The 27,760-nt window shown below is 44.9% G+C and overlaps 2 protein-coding genes across 10 annotated transcripts in view; one reads left to right on the top strand and one right to left on the bottom strand.

Moving 5' to 3' along the window:
- Positions 1 to 1,444, top strand: part of LOC118370728 (suppressor of tumorigenicity 7 protein homolog) — a 96,624-nt gene extending 95,180 nt beyond the window's left edge. For all 8 annotated transcript variants that reach the window (XM_052466269.1, XM_052466268.1, XM_052466273.1 and 5 more), the window contains one exon: positions 644 to 1,444. In XM_052466269.1, coding sequence (XP_052322229.1) covers positions 644 to 739 — 96 coding nt within the window. In that variant the 3' untranslated portion in view covers positions 740 to 1,444. The remainder of the gene's footprint in view (positions 1 to 643) is intronic.
- Positions 1,445 to 1,466: 22 nt separating this feature from the next.
- Positions 1,467 to 25,800, bottom strand: wnt2 (wingless-type MMTV integration site family member 2). 2 transcript variants are annotated; one of them, XM_035755814.2, is made up of 5 exons: positions 25,582 to 25,800; positions 16,804 to 17,024; positions 10,533 to 10,810; positions 9,895 to 10,159; positions 1,467 to 1,677 (listed from the first exon to the last, which is right to left on the bottom strand). In XM_035755814.2, the coding sequence occupies exons 2-5, from the start codon at positions 17,018 to 17,020 to the stop codon at positions 1,472 to 1,474; spliced, it is 966 nt and encodes a 321-aa protein (XP_035611707.1). In that variant the 5' UTR covers positions 17,021 to 17,024; positions 25,582 to 25,800; the 3' UTR covers positions 1,467 to 1,471. The 2 variants fall into 2 exon arrangements, with proteins under 2 accessions (XP_035611707.1, XP_035611706.1); XM_035755813.2 differs by lacking the exon at positions 25,582 to 25,800 and adding an exon at positions 17,485 to 17,914.
- Positions 25,801 to 27,760: the final 1,960 nt, after the last annotated feature.

Below are 27,760 nucleotides of genomic sequence, written 5' to 3'. Positions count from 1 at the left end.
AGGAAGTAAAGGTGCATCTTCAAAGCATTGGAACAGGGCCTCTCTCCCTCTTAGCGTGTAAACAAGGTGCTTGTTCCACCTCTCTCCATCTCTCCCTGACAGCCTTTTATCTGCCATCAGACAAAGCCAAACCTCCATCACCCTCAATCCCTCTGAGGGAGCCCCTATCCCCCACACTGCATGTTGCCAAAACACATCAGAGAGGAGAGAGAGGGATGAGAGCGAGGGTGGTGTGAATAGAAAGAGAGGGAGCAAAATAACATCAGAGGGGAGGAGGATGAAGGAGAGATGAATGGGGAGCTGACAGAGAGTCCACTACCACTCTTAGGGGTTAGAGCACAGTCAGTAGTCAACATACCTGGTAGACAAGTTCTGGTTCTGCCCCATTGAGCACAGTACCTAAACTGGCATGCTATGGTGCTCCTATCATGGTCCTCTAGCTATCATTTGAGGCCAACGACAACCCACAGTAGCTACCTTGAAATGCGCAGAGCTTCAGTAAAGATGGGTACATTCTCAACTGGAATGTTATGGTGGCCCTATCTACATACAGTACCTGGACATGTTCAGGAAGAAATCTGGTTGCAATGGTTCCACTAGGAATTGGCGTGTGTGTTCTAACATCATGTCTCTCTGTATGTAGTTTCTTAGCACCCTGTTTGCTCCTCTGAACTTCATCATGGAGAAAGTGGAGAGCATCTTGCCATCCAGTCTGTGGCACCAACTCACACGCATCTGACTGGACTAGACTGAACCAGACTGACTGACACACCCTTTGTGCCAAGATCATGGATTAGATGGACAGAGAGGATGGAAGAGAAGAGAAAAGGGAAACATTCTGAATCGGTTTTGACTTTATTTGATATGTTCAATTTTGTTTTCAAATCATGTAAAAAAAAAAATATGTTTTTTTTGTTGTACAAAAAAAAGGTGCTCAATTGCCATCATTAAAAAAGTGAAAAAAATACCAAAATAAAGGACTATGTGTATTGCTGCAACTTCTACTACACAATTTTGATTGTCAAGCATATATCACAACTGTAATAAATATTCCTGTGGGCCATGGAACATAAATGGCGGTCAGGTGACTAAAGCATGTCCTGGAACTGGCTGGTTGAGGACAGGGATGTATGGTCAGGTCTGCTATCAACCAGTTTCCATAAACTATACACTCAACTTTCTTTTAAATTACATAAAGTTTGTATTTACATATACAAATTTGAATACATTTCAGAAATGTTTTTTGGTTATTGAGAGAGCAAATAAATATAATGGAATGTGAGGGAAGAACAAAATTAGATTGTAAGGTGTTCTTGGTGCAATAGCCTACAGGTGCAAGTCAGACTGATTTGGCGTTATGTCCAAAATCCACCCTATTCACTAGTTAGTGCACTACTCAAAAGTAGCGCACCATAGGAAATAGGTTGCCATTTCAGACCAAATCTGGATAAGAGGTTGGTTGGTGGTATAGTCATGTTTGGGCCTTGCAGGTGTGCACGTCCATCTCCTGGTTGCAGTCCCGGCAGTGCACAGCGCAGCACCAGTGAAACTTGCACTCACACTTGGTGGTGCGGCTGACGCGTGTTGTATCGTAGCCCCGGCCGCAGCACATAACCTCGCAGCTGTCTACGGCGCGAGACGTCCGGTTGCACACCCGCCCTCCCGTCCCCACCGAACCTGGCGAGGGAGAGAAATAATTAATCAAATCAGAAGAGACACAATCAGGTATATATTGGTATATGGTATATATTCTGCCTGTATATTGAACCAGTAAGATTTTTATACCTTGTGATCCACATACAATCCTTATAAAATGTGCTTATAACATGCCAAATAGACAATCTAATCTTTAGCTGCAATGGAGTGATTGTTGGCAAACAGCGGGCTAAGCCCCACTACCGTACAGGTATTGACATCATTCCAATAGAATGCAGTGTACTCAATCTTTACTGGATGAGACGGTGAGTGATAGAGTGAGCAAGGCGTGGAGGAGCGGGGAGATGAGGAGGGAGTGTGGGATGAGAGGATGAAGGGAGACGGGTTGAGCGATCCATGATAAGAGCCATCAGCTGGTAGTCAGGTTCTTCATCAGGTGTTAATTTTACACCCTGGATGGCACTCACTGTCACACACACACTCCTGCACCTCTTCTTAGAGTGACCATGCAAGGGAGTCTGGCAGGCTTATTGGACTCTCAGAAATCATCCCATAATACAATTCAATTAGATCAATATTTACTATTTATTTGAGGCCTCAACTCAAACCTCAATGGGGTGCATCTCAATAGTCTAAAGTAGCTTCCTTACCGCCTTCCTCTGCACTAAGGTGAAAACCCTGTACACGTGACGATGAATGTCCGGACTTAAAGGGGCTAGCTAGGAGTCGATTTGGGATTGGGCACAGATCATGTGTTATTCTAGGCAGCTTATTTCTATATCCCTCTATGCTCTCCTCTTCCTCATCCCTCCTTCCCACTCTGTCCATCTGTTCCTCACTGCTGAGAGATAGAGGGAGGTAGAGTGATAGGGAAGAGGAGGGAGGTAGAAAAAGAGGGAGAGCTGTCAGGTATTGTGTCTGGGCACGATGAGACTCCACCCCCACCCGACAACGTGTCCGCCTCTCCGTCAGTCATGGTATGCTGCACAGCTAGGGTTGACATCAAGGACAGACTCCACCCCCCTTCTCTCTCTCTCTTCTCTCCTGGCGTCTGCTTATTGAATTAAGATGAGGGGGCGCCGAGAGATGAGTTTAGCACCTGAGCCTCCATGGGGCCGAAGGAAATTGATTTCACACTTTGGAGAGGCACAGGGGGGTGCAGTCTCTACAGTATCTGTCTCCCAGGGCTGTGTGTGTGTGTGTGTGTGTGTGTGTGTGTGTGTGTGTGTGTGTGTGTGTGTGTGTGTGTGTGTGTGTGTGTGTGTGTGTGTGTGTGTGTGTGTCATCCAAGATGACTGGAGCCAATGTCTGTGGAGAGAGGTTCTCATGAGAGAGGCCATGATCAGTGAGCTCACCATGCTTACATGTATACAGGCCATAAAGACCCTTCATATAAAGCAGGCAGACTGGAGTCGAGGCGTTCAGTTACTGTTCTATTGAACGTTACAATGGGCAAAACAAGTGACCTAAGCGACTTTGAGCGTGGTATGATCGTTGGTGCCAGTTCCAGTATCTCAAACGGCAAGCCTCCTGCGGTTTTCATGCACTACATTGTCTAGTAAACAAATAACATCCAGTCAGTGGCAGTAGTGTGGGTGAAAAACAGTTCATTGATGAGAGGTTGAAGGAGAATTGTGCAAAATAACAGAATTGTGCAAAAATAACAAACTGACAAATAACGGTGGAGTAAAACAGTGGTGTGCAGAAATGCATCTCGGAATGTGCAACTCGTCAATCCTTGTCACGGATGGGCTGTTGCAGCAGACGACAATTGCAGCAGACGTTCTACCCCGATCAGCTAAAAACAAGAAGAAATGGCTCCAGTGGGCACACGTTCTCCAACACTGGACAATTGAGGAGTGGAAAAACAATGCCTGGTCCGGTTCCTCTTGCATCATGCTGATGGCAGTCAGGATTTGGCGTAAGCAGTCCATGAAGGTGGTGTACTGGTGTGAGGAATGTTTTCCTGGCACACGTTAGGTCACTTGATACCAATTGAACAATGATTGAACGCCACAACGTATCTTAACATTTCTGCTGACCAGGTGTATCCATTCAGGAGGCAAAGGGGGTCAAACCCGGTAATAGATGAGTGTACCAAATAAACTGTCCGAGGAGTGTATGCAGTGCATTTGGAAAGTATTCAAACCCCTTGACATGTTCCACATTTTGTTATGTCACAGCTTTATTCTAAAATGGATTAAATCATTTTTCCCCTCATCAATCTACACACAATACCCCATGACGTAGCAAAAACAGGTTTTTAGAACTTTCTACAAATGTATTAATAAGAAAAGGATATCACATTTACATAATAAACTTGTCCTGAAGCCACTCCTGCGTTGTCTTGGCTGTGTGCTTAGTGTCATTGTCCTGTTAGAAGGTGAACCTTCGCCCCAGTCTGAGGTTCTGAGCGCTCTGGAGCTTTCATCAAGGATCTCTCTGTACTTTGCTCCGTTCATCTCTCCCTCAATCCTAACTAGTCTCCAAGCCCCTGCCACTGAAAAACATCCCCACAGCATGATTCTGCCACTGCCATGCTTCACCTTAGTGATGGTGCCAGGTTTCCTCCATACATGACGCTTGGCATTCAGGCCAAGAATTAAATCTTGGTTTCATCACACCAGAGAATCTTGTTTCTCATGGTCTGAGACTCCTGTAGGTGCCTTTTGGCAAACCCCAAGCGGGCTGTCATGTCCCTTTCACTGAGGAGTGGCTTCCGACTGGCCACTCTACCATAAAGGCCTGGTTGGTGGAGTGCTGCAGAGATATTTGTCCTTCTGGAAGGTTCTCCCACCTCCACAGAGGAACTCTGGAGCTCTGTCAGAGTGACAATCGGGTTCTTGGTCACCTCCCTGACCAAGAGCCTTCTCCCCCGATTGCTTAGTTTGGCCAGGCGGCCAGCTCTAGGAAGAGTCTTGGTGGTTCCAAACTTATTCCATTTAAGAATGATGGAGGCCACTGTGTTCTTTGGGGCCTTCAATGCTGCATCATTTTTTGGGTAGCGTTCCCCAGATCTGTTCCTCGACAATCCTGTTTCGGAGCTCTACGGACAATTCCTTTGACCTCATGGCTTGGTTTTTACTCTGACATGCATTGTCAACTGTGGGACCTTATATAGACAGGTGTGTGCCTTTCCAAATCATGTCCAATCAATAGAATTTATCACAGGTGGACTCCAATCAAGTTGTAGAAACATCTCAAGGATGATCAATGGAAACAGCTTAATTTCAAGTCTCATAGCAAAGGGTCTGAATACTTATGTAAATAAGGTATCTGTTTTTCATTTTTATAAATTATGTTTTCTCTGTCATTATGGGGTACTGTGTGTAGATTGATGATACATTTTCAAATAAGGATGTAACATAACAAAATGTGAAAAAAGTCCTCTCCTTGTTTCCTTTTCTTCAATTGTGCTGACGTTAAATACCTCAGTGGTGGGTGTTCACCATACTGCCTTCACCTATCCTCAGTGGTGGGTGTTCACCATACTGCCTTCACCTATCCTCAGTGGTGGGTGTTCACCATACTGCCTTCACCTATCCTCAGTACTGGGTGTTCACCATACTGCCTTCACCTATCCTCAGTACTGGGTGTTCACCATACTGCCTTCACCTATCCTCAGTACTGGGTGTTCACTATATTGCCTTCACCTATCCTCAGTACTGGGTGTTCACCATACTGCCTTCACCTATCCTCAGTACTGGGTGTTCACCATACTGCCTTCACCTATCCTCAGTGGTGGGTGTTCACCATACTGCCTTCACCTATCCTCAGTACTGGGTGTTCACCATATTTACTTCACCTATCCTCAGTGGTGGGTGTTCACCATACTGCCTTCACCTATCCTCAGTACTGGGTGTTCACCATACTGCCTTCACCTATCCTCAGTGGTGGGTGTTCACCATACTGCCTTCACCTATCCTCAGTGGTGGGTGTTCACCATACTGCCTTCACCTATCCTCAGTGGTGGGTGTTCACCATACTGCCTTCACCTATCCTCAGTACTGGGTGTTCACCATACTGCCTTCACCTATCCTCAGTGGTGGGTGTTCACCATACTGCCTTCACCTATCCTCAGTGGTGGGTGTTCACCATACTGCCTTCACCTATCCTCAGTGGTGGGTGTTCACCATACTCAGCCTTCACCTATCCTCAGTATCCTCAGTGGTGGGTTCACCATACTGCCTTCACCTATCCTCAGTGGTGGGTGTTCACCATACTGCCTTCACCTATCCTCAGTGGTGGGTGTTCACCATACTGCCTTCACCTATCCTCAGTGGTGGGTGTTCACCATACTGCCTTCACCTATCCTCAGTGGTGGGTGTTCACCATACTGCCTTCACCTATCCTCAGTACTGGGTGTTCACCATACTGCCTTCACCTATCCTCAGTACTGGGTGTTCACCATACTGCCTTCACCTATCCTCAGTACTGGGTGTTCACCATACTGCCTTCACCTATCCTCAGTGGTGGGTGTTCACCATACTGCCTTCACCTATCCTCAGTGGTGGGTGTTCACCATATTGCCTTCACCTATCCTCAGTGGTGGGTGTTCACCATACTGCCTTCACCTATCCTCAGTACTGGGTGTTCACCATATTGCCTTCACCTATCCTCAGTACTGGGTGTTCACCATATTGCCTTCACCTATCCTCAGTACTGGGTGTTCACCATATTGCCTTCACCTATCCTCAGTGGTGGGTGTTCACCATATTGCCTTCACCTATCCTCAGTACTGGGTGTTCACCATACTGCCTTCACCTATCCTCAGTACTGGGTGTTCACCATACTGCCTTCACCTATCTTCAGTACTGGGTGTTCACCATATTGCCTTCACCTATCCTCAGTGGTGGGTGTTCACCATACTGCCTTCACCTATCCTCAGTGGTGGGTGTTCACCATACTGCCTTCACCTATCCTCAGTGGTGGGTGTTCACCATACTGCCTTCACCTATCCTCAGTGGTGGGTGTTCACCATACTGCCTTCACCTATCCTCAGTGGTGGGTGTTCACCATACTGCCTTCACCTATCCTCAGTACTGGGTGTTCACCATACTGCCTTCACCTATCCTCAGTACTGGGTGTTCACCATACTGCCTTCACCTATCCTCAGTACTGGGTGTTCACCATACTGCCTTCACCTATCCTCAGTGGTGGGTGTTCACCATACTGCCTTCACCTATCCTCAGTGGTGGGTGTTCACCATATTGCCTTCACCTATCCTCAGTGGTGGGTGTTCACCATACTGCCTTCACCTATCCTCAGTACTGGGTGTTCACCATATTGCCTTCACCTATCCTCAGTACTGGGTGTTCACCATATTGCCTTCACCTATCCTCAGTGGTGGGTGTTCACCATATTGCCTTCACCTATCCTCAGTACTGGGTGTTCACCATACTGCCTTCACCTATCCTCAGTACTGGGTGTTCACCATACTGCCTTCACCTATCCTCAGTACTGGGTGTTCACCATATTGCCTTCACCTATCCTCAGTGGTGGGTGTTCACCATACTGCCTTCACCTATCCTCAGTGGTGGGTGTTCACCATACTGCCTTCACCTATCCTCAGTGGTGGGTGTTCACCATACTGCCTTCACCTATCCTCAGTGGTGGGTGTTCACCATACTGCCTTCACCTATCCTCAGTGGTGGGTGTTCACCATACTGCCTTCACCTATCCTCAGTGGTGGGTGTTCACCATACTGCCTTCACCTATCCTCAGTACTGGGTGTTCACCATACTGCCTTCACCTATCCTCAGTGGTGGGTGTTCACCATACTGCCTTCACCTATCCTCAGTGGTGGGTGTTCACCATACTGCCTTCACCTATCCTCAGTGGTGGGTGTTCACCATACTGCCTTCACCTATCCTCAGTACTGGGTGTTCACCATACTGCCTTCACCTATCCTCAGTACTGGGTGTTCACCATATTGCCTTCACCTATCCTCAGTACTGGGTGTTCACCATACTGCCTTCACCTATCCTCAGTACTGGGTGTTCACCATACTGCCTTCACCTATCCTCAGTACTGGGTGTTCACTATATTGCCTTCACCTATCCTCAGTACTGGGTGTTCACCATACTGCCTTCACCTATCCTCAGTACTGGGTGTTCACCATACTGCCTTCACCTATCCTCAGTGGTGGGTGTTCACCATACTGCCTTCACCTATCCTCAGTACTGGGTGTTCACCATATTTACTTCACCTATCCTCAGTGGTGGGTGTTCACCATACTGCCTTCACCTATCCTCAGTACTGGGTGTTCACCATACTGCCTTCACCTATCCTCAGTGGTGGGTGTTCACCATACTGCCTTCACCTATCCTCAGTGGTGGGTGTTCACCATACTGCCTTCACCTATCCTCAGTGGTGGGTGTTCACCATACTGCCTTCACCTATCCTCAGTACTGGGTGTTCACCATACTGCCTTCACCTATCCTCAGTGGTGGGTGTTCACCATACTGCCTTCACCTATCCTCAGTGGTGGGTGTTCACCATACTGCCTTCACCTATCCTCAGTACTGGGTGTTCACCATACTGCCTTCACCTATCCTCAGTGGTGGGTGTTCACCATACTGCCTTCACCTATCCTCAGTACTGGGTGTTCACCATATTGCCTTCACCTATCCTCAGTACTGGGTGTTCACCATATTGCCTTCACCTATCCTCAGTACTGGGTGTTCACCATACTGCCTTCACCTATCCTCAGTGGTGGGTGTTCACCATACTGCCTTCACCTATCCTCAGTACTGGGTGTTCACCATATTGCCTTCACCTATCCTCAGTGGTGGGTGTTCACCATACTGCCTTCACCTATCCTCAGTACTGGGTGTTCACTATATTGCCTTCACCTATCCTCAGTGGTGGGTGTTCACCATATTGCCTTCACCTATCCTCAGTACTGGGTGTTCACCATATTGCCTTCACCTATCCTCAGTACTGGGTGTTCACCATACTGCCTTCACCTATCCTCAGTACTGGGTGTTCACTATATTGCCTTCACCTATCCTCAGTGGTGGGTGTTCACCATACTGCCTTCACCTATCCTCAGTACTGGGTGTTCACCATATTGCCTTCACCTATCCTCAGTACTGGGTGTTCACCATATTGCCTTCACCTATCCTCAGTGGTGGGTGTTCACCATATTGCCTTCACCTATCCTCAGTACTGGGTGTTCACCATATTGCCTTCACCTATCCTCAGTACTGAGTGTTCACCATATTGCCTTCACATATCCTCAGTACTGGGTGTTCACCATATTGCCTTCACCTATCCTCGGTACTGGGTGTTCACCATATTGCCTTCACCTATCCTCAGTACTGGGTGTTCACCATATTGCCTTCACCTATCCTCAGTACTGGGTGTTCACCATATTGCCTTCACCTATCCTCAGTGGTGGGTGTTCACCATATTGCCTTCACCTATCCTCAGTACTGGGTGTTCACCATACTGCCTTCACCTATCCTCAGTGGTGGGTGTTCACTATATTGCCTTCACCTATCCTCAGTGGTGGGTGTTCACCATACTGCCTTCACCTATCCTGTGACTTTAGGTCAGCGTAATGAAGGAGAGGAGAAAAGAGGGGAGGGAACTTCAGAGAGGCCGTCCCAGGTCTACGTTAGGAGTGGTTAGCTTTGATGTCGGTCAGAGGGGCTTGAGAGATATGACTTACCCTCCAAATATTCCTCCATTTTGGGGTTCCAAGCATGCAGAGGTGTAGGGGCCATCACTGTGCCCAAGGGTATGTGTGTGTGTGTGCTCCAGCAGGGGTAATTTATAGTGGTGCGCGGCAGGTCGGGTTTCAGCCCACAGAAGTGTGTAATGGCCCTTAAACTGGCCGACACCTGATCACCTCGGATCATCTGCTGCCTGACGGGCACCCAGGTCCTTCAGATCACACACACATTGTTTTCACTCACACACAAACACTATTTTCTTGCCGTCTCAGAAACGCACCCACACATACAGTTTTCTCCCTCTCGCTCACAGGCACACCAACACATTCTCTCTGGTGTTATCCGGTGCAGCATTAAGAGAATAACCCTACTGTACAAGAGGCTGAGCGGTTACCCTGTGAAAATATTACCACATACTGAAGATATTATGGTCAAGTAGTACGGTGTTCTACACTACAGCGAGACAGTCATGTCAGATGTCAGACAGAGCGTACATCATCTACATCAGTATCTCTGTCTGGACTGTGGACTAAATCTGAACACTACAAACCAGACTCACCAGACTCTTGGTCTCTTATGCAGTAGTCTGGCGAGTCCTCGAAGTAGACCAGGTCGTTCTTGCTGGGCCGTTTGAAGTGTCGCTGTGCGGTGGTGAAGCCCGTGCCATACTGGTTCATGGCCACCTGCACCGCCCCGTTGTAGCGCCGCCGCAGGTGGTCGCCCGTGCGGCGGAAGTCGGCCAAGGCCAGCCAGCAGGTCCGGACGCTGCAGGAGCCGCTCACGCCATGACACTTACACTCCAGGGACATAAACCGCTTCACCGCCTGTATGGTGATGAGGAAGGGGATGGAGAGAGAAAGAAGTGTTGTCAGGGAGGCTAGGTGTGTATCTGGTTGGTTGGTGGTTGTGTGTCAGGTAGGGTTTGTATGTTGGTGTATGTGCACGTGTGTCTCTGGAAGGAGACACACAAATTCCTCTAAACAAGTGTATCCCAACCCTCTACTCTTGGATCACTAGCCCTTGATTGGCACACCTGATTCCACTAGTCAAATAAACATCAAGCCCTTGATTATTTGAATCTGGTATGCCAGTTCAGGAATACAAATATGCAAACCAACTGTTTGGAAAACACTGATCTAGATCAAATTGGTTCCGTTGGAGTCATTACTCCCCCATGTGTTTGAACTTTGAACCCACCTTTCTCCCAGCGCGGTTGTTGTGGAGGTTCATCAGAGCCCTGGCGTCTCTCTCCTTTCTCTCTTTGGCGTCTACGAAGGACTGGCTGAACCTCATGGCGTGCTCCACATGGTCACTGCAGCCGCCCCAGTCGAACGTCCCCTTGGCATCCCGGGACGAGCCCTTCTTGGTGGGGTCACAGGAGCACGACTGTAGCTCTCCCTGGCTGCAAGCCCGGGACAGCGTGTGGACCACCCCGGCCGAGGAGATGGCATGCACAAAGGCCGCTTCACGACTGCCTGGTAGGCATAGAGAGGAAGAGGAAGACATTGTGTGAGTGCTGAACACACACACGTAAGCAAGCTCACACTCCACATGCACACTCCACATGCACACTACACTACACTACACTACACTACACTACACTACACTACACACACACACACACACACACACACACACACACACACACACACACACACACACACACACACACACACACACACACACACACACACACACCAGAAGTTATAAGTTACATGGACACACAGTAAAGTTTACATTCACTTAAGTTGGAGTCATTAAAACTTGTTGTTTAACCACTCCATAAATTTCTTGTTAACAAACTATAGTTTTGACAATTTGAGTCAATTGGAGGTGTACCTGTGGATGTATTTCAAGGCCTACCTTCAAGCTCAGTGTTTCTTTGCTTGACATCATGGGAAAATCAAAAGAAATCAGCCAAGACTTCAGAAAAAATAATTGTAGACCTCCACAAGTCTGGTTTATCCTTGGGAGCAATTTCCAAACGCCTGAAGGTACCATGTACTTTGGTGCGAAAAGTGCAAATCAATCCCAGAACAACAGCAAAGGACCTTGTGAAGATGCTGGAGAAAACAGGTACAAAAGTATCTATAGCCACAGTAAAACGAGTCCGCTCAGCAAGGAAGAAGCCACTGCTCCAAATCCCCTATAAAAAAAGCCAGACTACGGTTTGCAACTGCACATGGGGTCAAAGATCGTACTTTTTGGAGAAATGTCCTCTGGTCTGATGAGACAAAAATATAACTGGCCGTAATGACCATCGTTATGTTTGGAGGAAAAAGGGGGAGGCTTGCAAGCCGAAGAATACCATCTCAACCGTGAAGCACGGGGTTGGCAGCATCATGTTTTGGGGGTGCTTTGCTGCAGGAGGGATTGGTGCACTTCACAAAATAGATGGCATCATGAGGGAGGAAAATTATGTGGACATATTGAAGCAACATCTCAAGACATCAGTCAGGAAGTTAAAGCTTGGTCGCAAATGGATCTTCCAAATGGACAATGACCCCAAGCATACTTCCAAAGTTGTGGCAAAATGGCTTAAGGACAACAAAGTCAAGGTATTGGAGTGGCCATCACAAAGCCTTGATCTCAATCCTATAGAAGATTTGTGGGCAGAACTGAAAAAGCATGTGCGAGTGGGAATGACCCACTGGGAATGTGATGAAATAAATAAAAGGTTAAATAAATAATTGTCTATTCTGACATTTCACATTCTTAAAATAAAGTGGTGATCCTAACTGACCTAAGGAGGGAATTTTTACTCTGATTAAATGTCAGGAATTGTGAAAAACTGAGTTTAAATATATTTGGCTAAGGTGTATGTAAACTTCCGACTTCAACTGTATGAATAGGCTTACCTAAAGGCCATGACTAATGCACACAAACTCATTGCACAAACATACACCGAGTGTACAAATCATTAGGAACACCTTCCTAATATTATGTCAAGTTGGCTGGATGTCCTTTGGGTGGTGGACCATTCTTGATACACACAGGAAACTGTTGAGCGTGAAAATCCCAGCAGCGTTGCAGTTCTTGACACAACCCGGTGTGCCTGGCACCTACTACCATACCCCGTTCAAAGGCACTTGCATCTTTTGTCTGGCCCATTCACACTCTGAATGGCACACATACACAATCCATGTCTCAATTGTCTCAAGGCTTTAAAAAAAATCCTACTTTAACCTGTCTCCTCCCCTTCATCTACACTTATTTGAAGTGGATTTAACAAGTGACGTGAATAAGAGATCATCGTTTTCACCTGGATTCACCTGGTCAGTCTATGTCATGGAAAGAGAAGTTCTTAGTGTTTTGTATACTCACCATATAAGTTACACAAACCGACAGATAAACTGTAAATTGTATCCAGCCAGTATCCCATAAAGATGCATAACCACTACAGTGTGTGTGTGTGTACTGTACACAGTAAACATTATGTAAAAATGTCTTGCTCGGAGGGTTCACAGTTTAAATAGGATCCTGTAAAAACAAAGAGCTAGCTATTGGTTGAGGTTGGGGTACCTGCATGGATACTGTTTGTTACTCTTTCAAGTCTTTTATTTAAGGCATGGCAGTGTTTTGCTTTATCTAACTCCAAGATGGGAAAACAGGTGAAATTGACCAGCAATGCTCTGTGATAAAATATCCCTGACTTCTCTTCTAACTGATGAGAGATCTGTGGGATCATAGACTATGGATAGTGAAGGGGGGTGTGCGTGTCTGAGATCAGGAAAAGCCAAACTTCAGTTCACAATGCTCTGTTTTTATGTCAAGATGTTCTCTCACTCTCTCACACACACACACTCACTGTGTGTGCGCCTGTGAATGACTGTGAATGTTTAATCTGGTTAATGAGGAGATAAACCAAAGGATGAGAACATGAAACCATCCAAAAAAAAAAGAAAACTCAGTAATTGTTTTAAATTAGCGTCCTGACATTGACAATAAGTAGCTTCTCACGGTGCCACAGCAATAATGCTGCCAGTCAGAGCAGCTTCCTAATGTTGTGTGACACAACCAGAGCCGAGTCTGGGAGGTCTGAATACCAAAGGGACGATTAAAAGAACCAAATTACACGCAATTCTCAGGGTCGGTTTCCTGGACACAGATTAAGCCTAGTCCAGGAGTAAAAAAATAAATACGTTCAATAGTGAATCGCCATTGAACATGATTTTTCGACCAGGACTAGTCTTTCTGGGAAACTGGCCATTAAAGTTCCGCCTTGGAATAACTTAGGGCCTATAGGAGCCGGAGGACTGGGACATGATGCCCAATAGAATTACCCATTTTATTTCTATGATCACCCCCAAGGTGGAGTGGATCCTCACATTTATACCAATTAAAAAGAGATTTCAACGTGGAGAGAAGTAAGACTAATACGAGATGGGAGTTGACACACTTATTCTTGACTCCCCACATTTGTCAGCTGTGGCAGTTTTATAAGCATGTAGAGCACTGCACCTGATACCGATCAGAGCCAATAGTGTGTGATTGCGGCCCGCAATTCAGGGTGCTCCTGCATGTGGACACTCCCCCCCTCGAGCATCCAATTGGTTCCTGAGTGAACGTCCCCCCTCGAGCATTCCATTGGTTCCTGCATGATTGTCTATACAATTCAAATGTGGAGAAAAATAAATAAAGGGAAATAAAAGTATTATCCATGTTTTTAGGGGTGAAGAACACTGTCTACCGGTGTACTAGCTAGCTACCGATGTCGCCCCCGCCTCCCACCTGCTGTGTACCAGAGTTCTATCTACCTAGCTAGACAAACACCTACCAATGCAGTTGTTAACAGAACTGCAGGAAAGCAGTACCCAACAGGCGGGGGTGAAGGACACGGTCTACCTGTGTTTTAGCTAGCTACCTACCCCACCTGCTGTGTACCGGTGTCGTGTCCTAGCTAGCTGTCTATCCCGCCTGCTGTGTACCTGTGTCGTGTCCTAGCTAGCTGTCTATCCCGCCTGCTGTGTACCTGTGTCGTGTCCTAGCTAGCTGTCTATCCCGCCTGCTGTGTACCGGGTCGTGTCCTAGGTAGCTGTCTATCCCGCCTGCTGTGTACCGGAGTCCTAGCTAGCTACCTACCTGCTGTGTACCGGAGTCCTAGCTAGCTACCTACCCCACCTGCTGTGTACCGGTGTCGTGTCCTAGCTAGCTGTCTATCCCGCCTGCTGTGTACCGGAGTCCTAGCTAGCTACCTATCCCGCCTGCTGTGTACCGGTGTTGTGTCCTAGCTAGCTGTCTATCCCGCCTGCTGTGTAACGGTGTCGTGTCCTAGCTAGCTGTCTATCCCGCCTGCTGTGTACCGGTGTCGTGTCCTAGCTAGCTGTCTATCCCGCCTGCTGTGTACCGGTGTCGTGTCCTAGCTAGCTGTCTATCCCACCTGCTGTGTACCGGTGTCGTGTCCTAGCTAGCTTTCTATCCCGCCTGCTGTGTACCGGTGTCCTAGCTAGCTACCTATCCCGCCTGCTGTGTATCGGTGTCGTGTCCTAGCTCGCTGTCATTCCCGCCTGCTGTGTACCGGTGTCGTGTCCTAGCTAGCTGTCTATCCCGCCTGCTGTGTACCGGTGTCCTAGCTAGCTGTCTATCCCGCCTGCTGTGTACCGGTGTCCTAGCTAGCTGTCTATCCCGCCTGCTGTGTACTGGGGTCGTGTCCTAGCTAGCTACCTACCCCACCTGCTATGTACTGGTGTCATGCTCTAGCTAGCTACCTATCCCGCCTGCTATGTACTGGTGTCGTGTTCCAGCTAGCTACCTACCCCACCTGCTGCGTATCGGAGTCCTAGCTAGCTAGCACATAGTGTTGTTCGCGCCCGCCTGCCAAACACCTGCCCTCACTAACAGAACGGAGGACACTGTCTACCGGTGTCCTAACTAGCTACAGTTGTCACCCCTGTGGGGTTTATTGGTGATTGGCGCTATATACTGTATAGGAGAGCTGTCGCCTCCTGCCTGTTTACTGGAGTCCTAGCTTATAAAAATGGATCAACCAATAGAAGTGTAAAGAGGGGTTCCTGCAGATACAGGAATGACCACATGCAGGAACACCCCGAATTGCGTGCCGCAATTACACCCTTCTCATCAGAGTAGCAGCAAGCAGGCACATCATATTGATACATCTAGAGCTGTAAAGTGAGACAATGTATGGAATGCAATGCAAGCACACGGGGAAAACATTTGTCAAAGAAGAACATGAATTTCACACAAATTTGTTGACTTTGATAAAGGCTAGAACTTTATAGGTTCACCACTGTTAATAATTGGTTGGGGAAAAACACATACCATATCTGCTATATATCTAGGAGCCTAGAGTCTATAGCAGATAGCATGTTGGAATTACTGGTCTATTGTTCAGAAGTGCTTGTCTTGTACATGAGGACGAAGATGAGTAGACTATATTACTTTCCCAGCACACAATTTAAAAAATCATTCCAGAATATCAGCTATTTTACGTATGGTAATTTAATAGCTGCACTTTTTTACCTGAGCAATTTAGCTAATAACATGTTCATGCTCATATTTGAGAATGAAAAATATGATATTTAGTTCATATATAGGCCTATATCTTTGATTTGATCAATAACACTGAACCAAAATATAAACGCATAATGTAAAGTGTTGGTCCCATGTTTCATGAGCTGAAATAAAACATCCCAGAAATGTTCCATACACACAAAAAGCTTATTTCTCAAAAATGTGTTTACATCTCTGTTAGTGAGCATTTCTCCTTTGCCAAAATAAACCTCCACCTGACAGGTGTGGCATATCAAGAAGCTGAGGCACAATAAAAAGGAGCTCTAAAATGTGTAGTTTTGTCACACGACACAATGCCACATGATGTCTCAAGTTTTGAGGGAGCGTGCAATTGGCATGATGACTGCAGGAATGTCCACAAGAGCTGTTGACAGATCATTGAATGTTAATGTCTCTACCATAAGCAGAGGCAGCTTTTTAGAGAATTTGGCAGAGCGTCCAACCGTCCAACCAGCCTCACAACCGCAGACCATGTATATGGCGTTGTGTGGGCGAGCAGTTTGCTGATGTCAACGTTGTGAACAGAGTGCCCCATGGTGGCGGTGGGGTTATGGTATTGGCAGGCATAAACTATGGACAACGAACACCATTATATTTTATCGATGGAAATTTGAATGCATAAAAATACTGTGAAGAGATCCTGAGGCCCATTGTGAGGCCCATTGTGAGGCCCATTGTGAGGCCCATTTCTTTTAAGGTATCTGTGACTAATAGATTTATATCTGTAATCCCAGTTGTGTAATCCATAGGGCCTAATTTATTTATTTCAATTGATTGATTTCCTCATATGAACTGTAACTCAGTCAAATCTTTGAAATGGTTGCATGTTGTGTTTATATTTTTGTTCAGTATAATTTTAAATGTATTTAACTAAATATGAAATTACATATTTTTACAGTAGGCATATGCATGAGTTTTTTACTCTCTCAATACTTACTACGCAGCAGTAGGCGTCCGAACAAGTTGTGTTCTCGCGCCATGGTATTGCAGTTCCAGCGGTGGTTCTGAAACTGATGTTGGCACTCCCCGATCCAGTCTTTAATCCCGGCTCCAATCGCCTGCATAACTTTGGGATGCTGGCGGCACAGCTGCCGCTGTTTGTTGATTAACCCGGGGATGTTGTCGCACATCACTTGCGACCCGAGGGTACCCATGTACCTGCATAGAAAGATGAAAGAGGTTTTGGCTTTGACCATGCAACTTTAATCTGTTTGAATGTCCTTGTGGTCTATGGTGTTTATTTATATATATAATTAAAAACTAGGCTCCTAGAACACGAATAAAGAGAGAAAAAATGATCTGCCCCATAATGTGTCCAAATTAAAGAAACATGCATGTTTAGTGTTCTGGGGAAAACATTCGATTATTTTACACATTTACATATTTTATTGGAAATTATTATAGTTTAATTCAAATCAAACCATCGTTTACACAGATATGGCTATGTGTACAAAGTCATGCATTGTCTCACGCAGTCCTTGCCAATAGCGTATACTATAAAGTTTAGACTCCACTGTGTATATATATATATTGTTCCTAAAGCCGATAATATTTTCTACTAACTTTACATTTTCATTACTCGTAAGTGCTATTTTCACATTCTTGAGAGCCTACTCACCACCAAGATCCGTCGACCCTTGACGTTAGCCAGCAGATTGCTACAGATAAATAAAAACATATTCCACTTGGCAATAAGTTCATATTATTAAAATGTTGTCGTTGTGCACATTCAGGCACCTGTACTGACCATTTCCATGGGTAGAAAAGAACACAGGCGCGCGTCAGACAGGAGTCTACAGCCTCTCGATTGCACCAATCAAAGTTCTGCTCTGTCTTGCATTAAAAATCGATAATCAGAAGAGGTTTACCGCCCGGGTGGAGTTTTGCGCGTAAAAAAATGACAATGATTATGGTAAAGAAGCGCATGAGATATTGGGTCGATCTGAAGTGAACAAAGATTTGCAGTGTAAAGATAGGCATATGATCGTCTGCTATCAGGTTTAAATTGCTTACACAAGGGGTGGGCGCAGTTCTGTCTCAGGAATGAGGTGAAGAAATTAGATGTCTGAAAGTATCTGTTCAGGCTAGCTTGACACCAGACACAAGCTTGGCCGATTTCCAAGCGGCAAGTTGTAGAATGTGGTACAACGTGATGCGTTAAACCCTGAGTGTTTTAACAAAAACATTTGACGTGTTTGGGTGGAACTGGTGCGCGCAAACGCGCTTAGTTATGGTTATGCCTATAACGCCCAAATGCCAAATATTCCAGAAACTCACAGCCATGACGCCATATTATGCACACAGATTAAATATTAGATGTGGAGATAGGCCCTTGATTAACCTTCATGTTGTGTTCGTTTCATTTGAATTAATTGTGTGTTCCTGGTCCAAAATGACCGCCCCATTATAGCTGATTATAAATCCATAATATTACATATATTATCACCCTAATGTTGTGCTAGATCTTTTTATCAACTTAAGTTCTTGTGAACATTACAAGTTTTGAACTTCTATTTGCTATTTATGGCCTGTAGGCCTCATTGACCTGAGCTCATACAACTCATTTTTGAGTAATAAAAGCATAATGTATGGATTATTTTGACTATAACAAATACTCAGATGAAACATATTGTGCTATTTATCACAGACTACTTTGTGTCAAAGTTTAACAAGGACTCTCTCCTCACCAGTGAGTGTCATGATCAAAGATTTGATCAAGAGCCTCATACAGTATATCATTTGGTTATTGTGCTTTATATACCAGAGCTGCAGGAAAAGTTCTATATACTATTGAAACAATGTTGCGATTGTTTGTGAGAATGCCAACAGGTGTGGTTCCCATGGGGGAAATATTATATTGGGGAAAGGTTCCCATGGGGGTTGCCATGGAAGCCAAGAAGAGGAGGTGAGGTGTGTGTGTTTGCGCTCAAACACACATGCATGTGTTGGTCTGGGAGAGGAAGTGTGTTCTGATGAATGGACATGTGCCTGAACTCAATTTTATACACTAATTGTAGCCTCACCCATTCATTTCTAATGACCGGGAACACCACAGGTGTACAAAAGTTAAATAAAACACCCAAAATGTAATGAAAATAATCTAAATGTATTTTGTGTGTTCAGATGCCCTGAGTGGACAAAGTCATGGAACTTTATGACAATCAGATTAAATTAACTACATTTTTCAGAGAGAAAACTTGTAAATTGGTCAATTTCCACCGGAACACAGCAGGAGGGTTAATATTAGATATATTCGTAGACGTTAAATGCACAGATTCCTCAAAGGCTGCAACAAAAGGTGATGTGTGCATTTAAAATGGGATTATCACATTCTTTTGAACTCTTCTCAATCTGTACGATTGTCACATTGTATTTGCTTTATCTTTGATCTCCGTTTTATGTAAGCGATTTAATGTTCATCTCGTCTTTGTATTGGGAGGTCTGATCTTCTGACCGGATGAGATTAATGCTCAAATTGAAGTCACTCTCATGATCTTCGTGGAAGAATTGGACAAAACGGAAGGAAAATTCACAAAACCAATATGCCACCAGTATTAGGAGGAAACCTTGAGGCTTCATTGCTTGCTTTTTCAGCATTAAACACCACTCTATCAGGTGCAAGTATAGGCTAGTCCTACAGATTGCAGTGAAAGGATGATCAACTGAATTGCATCACATGATATTCGATACATTGTTATAGAGGCATTATAAACATGTAAGAATGAATAATACTAATTATAATCCCACAATATGGATGTCTTGAAACTATTTAGTTTATAAATTGTTAGATTTCAATATCTGTTTTATAATGCTTAATACTATAAACTATTTGGAGACAAAATATTAACCATAGTAATCTTTCAATTAAGTTTATGAACTTAAAAATAAACATAATTGAAATGGAAAATCTCTACTAAAAAGTATCTTTAAGGGAAGAAAGAAAATCTCCCAAAGACATATTTACTTTATATCTGAACATTTCAATATAGTATGCACCATTGACAGCATCCTGTCGGGCTGTATCACTGCCTGGTACGGCAACTGCACCTCCTGCAACCTCAGGGCTCTCCAGAGGGTGGTGCGGTCTACTCAATGCATTACTGGGGGCACACTGCCTGCCCCAGGACACCTACAGCACCCTAAGTCACAGGAAGGCCACAAAGATCATCAAAGACATCAACTACCTGAGCCGCGGCCTGTTCACCCTGCTATCATTCAGAAGGCGAGATCAGGACAGGTACAGCAAAGCTGGGACTGGAAAAACAGCTTCTATCTCAAGGCCATCAGACCGTTAAATAGCCATCACTTGCCGACCTCCACCCAGTACCCTGCCCTGAACTTAGTCATGGTCACTAGCCGGCTACCACCCGGTTACTCATCCCTGCTACCCTATATACAGTGCATTCGTAAAGTATACAGACCTTGACCTTTTCTACATTTTGTTACATTACAGACTTATTTCAAAAATTGATTAAAAAAAAATCCCCTAATCAATTTACACACAACATTTATTTCTAATTTATAAAAAATAAAAAACTGAAATATCACATTTACATAAGTATTCAGACCCTTTACTCAGTACTTTGTTGAAGCACATTTGACAGCGATTACAGCCTTCTGTCTTCTTGGGTATGACGCTACAAGCTTGGCACATCTGTATGGGGCGGCAGGGTAGGGTAGCCTAGTGGTTAGAGCGTTGGTCTTGTAAACGGAAGGTTGCAAGTTCAAACCCCCGAGCTGTTGTTCTGCCCCTGAACAGGCAGTCAACCCACTGTTCCTAGGCCGTCATTGAAAATAAGAATACGTTCTTAACTGACTTGCCAAGTTAAATAAAGGTAAAATACATTTAAAAAAATGCAAGATGAACCGGGATTCTCAGACCAGGCATTGTTTTTCCACTCCTCAATTGTCCAGTGTTGGAGAACGTGTGTCCTGGAGTCGTTTCTTCTTGTTTTTAGCTGATCGGGGTAGAACGTCTGCTGCAATTGTCGTCTGCTGCAACAGCCCATCCGTGACAAGGATTGACGAGTTGCACATTGTTCTTAACTGACTTGCCTGGTTAAATAAAAATTATTCTCTGCAGACCCTCTCAAGCTCTGTCAGGTTGGATGGGGAGCATCGCTGCACAGCTATTTTCAGGTCTCTCCAGAGGTTAGATTGGGTTCAAGACCGGGCTCTGGCTGGGCCACTCAAGGACATTCAGAAACTTGTTCCGAAGCCACTCCTGCATTGTCTTGGATGTGGGCTTAGGATCATTGTCCTGTTGGAAGGTGAACCTTCACCCCAGTCTGCAGTCCTGAGTGATCTGGGGCAGGTTTTCATCAAGGATCTCTCTGTACTTTGCGCTGTTCATCTTTCCCTTGATCCCGACTCTCGTCTCCCACTTCCTGCCGCTGAAAAACATCCCCACATGATGCTGCCACCACCATGCTTCACCGTAAGGATGTTGCCAGGATTCCTCCTGTCATTCAGGCCAAAGAGTTCATTCTTGGATTCATCAACCCAGAAAATCTTGTTTCTCATTGTCCTTTGGGTGCCTTTTGGCAAACTCCAAGTGGGCTGTCATGTCCCTTTTACTGAGGAGAGGCTTCCGACTGGCCACTCTACAAAGAAGGCCTAATTTGTGGAGTACTGCAGAGATGGTTGTCCTTCTGGGGGGTTCTCTAATCTCCACAGAGGAACTCTGGAGCTATGTCAGAGTGACCATCAGGTCCATCTCCCGATTGCTCAATTTGGCCAGGTCGAGGAAGAGTCTTGGTGGTTCCAAAATTCTTCCATTTAAGAATGATGGAGGCCACTGTGTTCTTGGAGACCTTCAATGCTGCAGATATATTTGGTACCCATCCCCAGATCTGTGCCTCGACACAATCCTGTCTTAGAGCTCTATGGACATTTCCTTCGACCTCGTGGCTTGGTTTTTGCTCTGACATGCGCTGTCAACTGTGGGAAATTATATAGACAGGTGTGTGCCTTTCCAAATCATGTCCAAATCTTTTGTCCACATCTTGTTGTGTCCCATGTACCTGTATATATATATATATATATATATATATATATATATATTTTTTTTTTTTTTTTTTTTTTTTCCGCATATCTTTTTATAATTTTTTTTTCTAAAAACCTCAACTTCAAAACACTCTCCTGCAATCCGCATCACCAATAAAATATATATATTTTAAAGTATTATTCACCTCAAATCTGAAATCCACAATAGAAGCAAGCCAGAAGTTAGCCTGAAGCTAGCCAGTTTACTGGCTAACATTAGTATTCAGCTAACCACGATTGGTCATCAGCTATCCTTTAGCTCGAAAACCTAGCGCCAGTTTTGTACGACGCAACTCAGACCAGAGCATACGGGACCTATTTCCTCTCCATATCCCCGGATTTCTACCGCAAGCTCTGGACATTTATACCTGGATCTTGCAGCTAGCTGTTATCCGAGTGACTATTGGCTTATGTCGGTCCCGGAGCAAACATCAATTATTCCGTAGCTAGCCAGCTGAAGAGTTCCATCAGCCACTCCTGGGCTACAATCACCTATCCGGACCCGTTTTACTGCCGATGTGGAACCCCACCGGGCCTTCACGACTGGACTACTGACGTTATCTGCCCAAGGGAGTTATCCAACTGGCCCCTCCGTCGCGACGTTACCTGAACGCCCATCTGCGGCCCATTAATCGTTAGCTGTCTTATCGGCTGCTATCTGAATAGGTCTATCGGACAATTTTCTTGGGTCACTACAACTATATCTATTTTGCCAATTGGATTGGTCCCCTCTACCACACAGAACCCCACTAATCTACCGACAGAAACGCATGAGGTGGCTAAAAACAGACCTCCATCCTCTGCCAGCGTGCTACCCATGGCCCGGCAAGCTGTCTGAATCGCCGTGACCGCAACCAACCTCACTACTCACTGGACCATTATGATCCCTCGGCAAAGCATGCCTCTCCTTAATGTCAATATGCCTTGTCCATTGCTGTTCTGGTTAATGTTTATTGGCTTATTTCACTGTAGAGCCTCTAGCCCTGCTCATTATACCTTATCCAACCTTTCAGTTCCACCACCCACACATGTGATGACATCACCTGGTTTCCATGATGTTTCCAGAGACAATATCTCTCTCATCATCACTCAATGCCTAGGTTTACCTCCACTGTATTCACATCCTACCATACCTTTGTCTGTACATTATACCTTGAAGCTATTTTATCGCCCCCAGAAACCTCCTTTTACTCTCTGTTCCGAACATCCTAGAAGACCAATTCTCATAGCTTTTAGCCGTACCCTTATCCTACTCCTCCTCTGATCAACTGGTGATGTAGAGGTGAATCCAGGCCCTGCAGTGCCTAGCTCCACTCCAATTCCCCAAGCGCTCTCGCTTGATGACTTCTGTAACCATAATAGCTTTGGTTTCATGCATGTTAACATTAGAAGCCTCCTCCCTAAGTTTGTTTTATTCACTGCTTTAGCACACTCTGCCAACCAGGATGTCCTAGCCGTGTCTGAATCCTGGCTTAGGAAGACCACCAAGAACTCTGAAATCTCCATCCCTAACTACAACATTTTCAGACAAGATAGAACGAACAAAGGGGGCGGTGTTGCAATCTACTGCAGATATAGCCTGCAGAGTTCTGTCCTACTATCCAGGTCTGTACCCAAACAATTTGAATTTCTACTTTTAAAAATCCACCTCTCTAAAAACAAGTCTCTCACCGTTGCCGCCTGCTATAGACAACCCTCTTAATAATAATAATAATATAATAATATATAATAATATAAACCCTCTTCCCCGAGCTGTGCTCTGGACACCATATGTGAACTGATTGCCCCCCCACCTATCTTCTGCCCTCTAAATACACCTCTGCTTTTTTCAACCAAGATTGCAGCGATCACTGCCTCATTGCCTGCATCCGTAATGGGTCAGTGGTCAAGCGACCTCCACTCATCACTGTCAAACGCTCCCTGAAACACTTCAGCGAGCAGGCCTTTCTAATTGACCTGGCCCAGGTATCCTGGAAGGATATTGATCTCATCCCGTCAGTAGAGGATGCCTGTTTTTTTTTAAATGCCTTCCTCACCATCTTAAATAAGCATGCCCCATTCAAGAAATTTAGAACCAGGAACAGATATTGCCCTTGGTTCTCTCCAGACCTGACTGCCCTTAACCAACACAAAAACATCCTATGGCGTTCTGCATTAGCATCGAACAGCCCCCGTGATATGCAACTTTTCAGGGAAATTAGAAACCAATATACACAGGCAGTTAGAAAAGCCAAGGCTAGCTTTTTCAAGCAGAAATTTGCTTCCTGCAACGCAAACTCAAAAAAGTTCTGGGACACCGTAAAGTTCATAGAGAATAAGAACACCTCCTCCCAGCTGCCCACTGCACTGAGGTTAGGAAACTCTGTCACCACCAATAAATCCACTATAATTGAGAATTTCAATAATCATTTTCCCACCTGGCTACCCCTAATAGCACTGTACCCCCCACAGCAACTCGCCCAAGCCTTCCCCATTTCTCCTTCTCCCAAATCCAGTCAGCTGATGTTCTGAAAGAGCTGCAAAATCTGGACCCCTACAAATCAAAGTAGGAGACACTCTTGACCCAAACTGCTACAGACCTATATCTATCCTACCCTGCCTTTCTAAGGTCTTCGAAAGCCAAGTCAACAAACAGATTACCGACCATTTTTAATCCCACCGCACCTTCTCCGCTATGCAATCTGATTTCAGAGCTGGTCATGGATGCACCTCAACCACGCTCAAGGACCTAAACGATATCTTAACCGCCATCGATAAGAAACAATACTATGCAGCTGTATTCATTGACCTGGCCAAGGCTTTTGACTCTGTCAATCACCACATCCTCATCGGTAGACTCGATAGCCTTGGTTTCTCAAATGATTGCCTCGCCTGGTTCACCAACTACTTCTCAGATAGAGTTCAGTGTGTCAAATCGGATGGCCTGTTGTCTGGGCCTCTGGCAGTCTCTATGGGGGTGCCACAGGGTTCAATTCTTGGGCCGACTCTCTTCTCTGTATACATCAATGATGTCGCTCTTGCTGCTGGTGTCTCTGATCCACCTCTACGCAGATGACACCATTCTGTATACTTCTGGCCCTTCTTTGGACACTGTGTTAACCCTCCAGACGTGCTTCAATGCCATACAATTCTCCTTCCATGGCCTCCAACTGCTCTTAAAAACAATACCAAATGCATGCTCTTCAACCGATCACTGCCTGCACCTGCCCACCCGTCCAGCATCACTACTCTGGATGGTTCTGACTTGTATATGTGGACATCTACAAATACCTAGGTGTCTGGTTAGACTGTAAACTCTCCTTCCAGACTCACATCAAACATCTCCAATCCAAAGTTAAATCTAGAATTGGCTTCCTATTTCGCAAACAAAGCATCCTTCACTCATGCTGCCAAACATACCCTCGTAAAACTGACCATCCTACCGATCCTCGACTTTGGCGATGTCATTTACAAAATAGCCTCCAATACCCTACTCAATAAATTGGATGCAGTCTATCACAGTGCCACCCGTTTTGTCACCAAAACCCCATATACTACCCACCACTGCAACCTGTACGCTCTCGTTGGTTAGCCCTCGTTTCATACTTGTCGCCAAACCCACTGGCTCCAGGACTCTGCTAGGTAAAGTCCCCCCTTATCTCAGCTCGCTGGTCACCATAGCAGCACCCACCTGTAGCACGCGCTCCAGCAGGTATATCTCTCTGGTCGCCCCCAAAACCAATTCTTCCTTTGGCCGCCTCTCCTTCCAGTTCTCTGCTGCCAATGACTGGAACGAACTACAAAAATCTCTGAAACTGGAAACACTTATCTCCCTCACTAGCTTTAAGCACCAGCTGTTAGAGCAGCTCACAGATTACTGCACCTGTACATAGCCCATCTATAATTTAGCCCAAATAAGTACCACTTCCCCTACTGTATTTATTTATTTAGCTCCTTTGCACCCCATTATTTCTACTTCGCACATTCTTCCACTGCAAATCTACCATTCCAGTTTTACTTGCTATATTGTATTTACTTCACCACCATGGCCTTTTTTTTGCCTTTACCTCTACCTTATCTCACTTCATTTGCTCACATCGTATATAGACTTATTTTTCTACTGTATTATTGACTGTATGTTTGTTTTACTCCATGTGTAACTCTGTGTAGTTGTGTGTCGAACTGCTTTGCTTTATCTTGGCCAGGTCGCAATTGTAAATGAGAACTTGTTCTCAACTTGCCTACCTGGTTAAATAAAGGTTACTTTTTTTCCCCAATCAATTGAATTTACCACAGGTGGACTCAAGAATAATCAATGGAAACAGGATGCACCTGAGCTCAATTTTGAGTCTCATAGAAAAGGGTCTGTATACATTTTCAAAACATTTGAATAACCTTTTTTTGCTTCGTCATTATGGGGTATTCTGTATAGATTGATGAGGAAAATATGTATTTAAATCAATTTTAGAATAAGGCTGTAACATAAAATGTGAAAAAAGTCAACGGGTCGGAATACTTTTCGTATGTACTGTACATAGACATGGAATCCCTGGTCACTGTTTACATACTGTTTTATTCATTTCATATTTATATTTCATATTTATATACTGTATTCTAGTCAATTCCATCCTATTGCTGTTTATGTACTATTCTATCCTATGTACTCTACAGACATACTAAATACTGTCCATGATGTCTATACATCCCATTCCATCCATCCATTCATATACTTAATAGAAATATAAACACAACATGTAACAATGTAATATTTTACTGTTACAGTACATATGAGGAAATCAGTCAATTGAAATTCATTAGGCCCTAAAATGCAATTGTGTTCGTTGTCTGTAGCTTATGCCTGCCCATAACATAATTCCACAGCCACCATGAGGCACTCCTTCAATGTTGACATCAGCAAACCACTCGCCCACACAACGCCATAAGTGATCTCTAAAACCACGTTGGAGGCGGCTTATGGTAGAGAAATTAACATTCAATTATCTGGCAACAGTTCTGGGGGACATTCCTAGTCAGCATGCCAATTGCACGCTCCCTCAAAACTTGAGACATCTGTGGAATTGTTTTGTGTGACAAAACTGCACATTTTAGAGCTTCCTTTTATTGTCCTCAGCACAAGGTGCACATATCTAATGATCATGCTGTTTAATATGCCACACTTGTCAGGTGGAGGGATTCTTGGCAAAGGAGAAATGCTCACTAACAGGGATGTAGAGCTTAGAGAGAAATAAGCTTTTCGTGCATCTGGAAAATTTCTGGGATCTTTTATTTCAGCTCATGAAACATGCAACCAACACTTTACATTTGAGTTTATAATTTTGTTCAGTGTACACAAACACAGTACCAGTTAAAAGTTTGGGCACACCTACTCATTCAAGGGTTTTTCTTTATTTTTACTATTTTCTACATTGTAGAATTATATTGAAGACAAAATATATTTGATGTTTTAGATTCATCCTCCCGTTGCCTTGACAGCTTTGCTGGCATTCTCTCAACCAGCTAATAAGGTAATGCATTTCAATTAACAGGTGTGCCTTGTTAAAAAGTATTTGTGGAATTTCTTTCCTTCTTAATGCATTTGAGCCAATCAGTGACCATGAAGGCCTGATTCAGTCTCTGAACAGTTGATGTTGTGATGTCTGTGACTTGAACTCTGAAGCATTTATTTGGGCTGCAATTTCTGAGGCTGGGAACGACAATGAACTTATCCTCTGCAGCAGAGGTAACTCTGGGTCTTCCTTTCCTGTGGCGGACCTCATGAGATCCAGTTTCATCACGGCGCTTGATGGTTTTTGCGACTGCACTTGAAGAAACTTTCTTGAAATGTTCCGGATTGACTGACCTTCATGTCT

The sequence above is a fragment of the Oncorhynchus keta genome, chromosome 17, assembly GCF_023373465.1.
Source record: "Oncorhynchus keta strain PuntledgeMale-10-30-2019 chromosome 17, Oket_V2, whole genome shotgun sequence".
Classification (NCBI taxonomy): domain Eukaryota; kingdom Metazoa; phylum Chordata; class Actinopteri; order Salmoniformes; family Salmonidae; genus Oncorhynchus; species Oncorhynchus keta.
The sequence above is the reverse complement of the archived record's forward strand: the minus strand, read 5'-3'. Positions and strand labels throughout refer to the sequence as shown.

Coding starts and splice junctions, on each gene's coding strand:
- wnt2 (XM_035755813.2), bottom strand. CDS start 17,567: ATGAACTTATTGCCAAGTGGAATATGTTTTTATTTATCTGTAGCAATC. Junction 17,025..17,484: donor AGGGTCGACGGATCTTGGTG/GTGAGTAGGCTC, acceptor CTTTCTATGCAG/GTACATGGGTACCCTCGGGT. Junction 1,678..9,894: donor CATAAGAGACCAAGAGTCTG/GTGAGTCTGGTT, acceptor CTCCCTCGCCAG/GTTCGGTGGGGACGGGAGGG.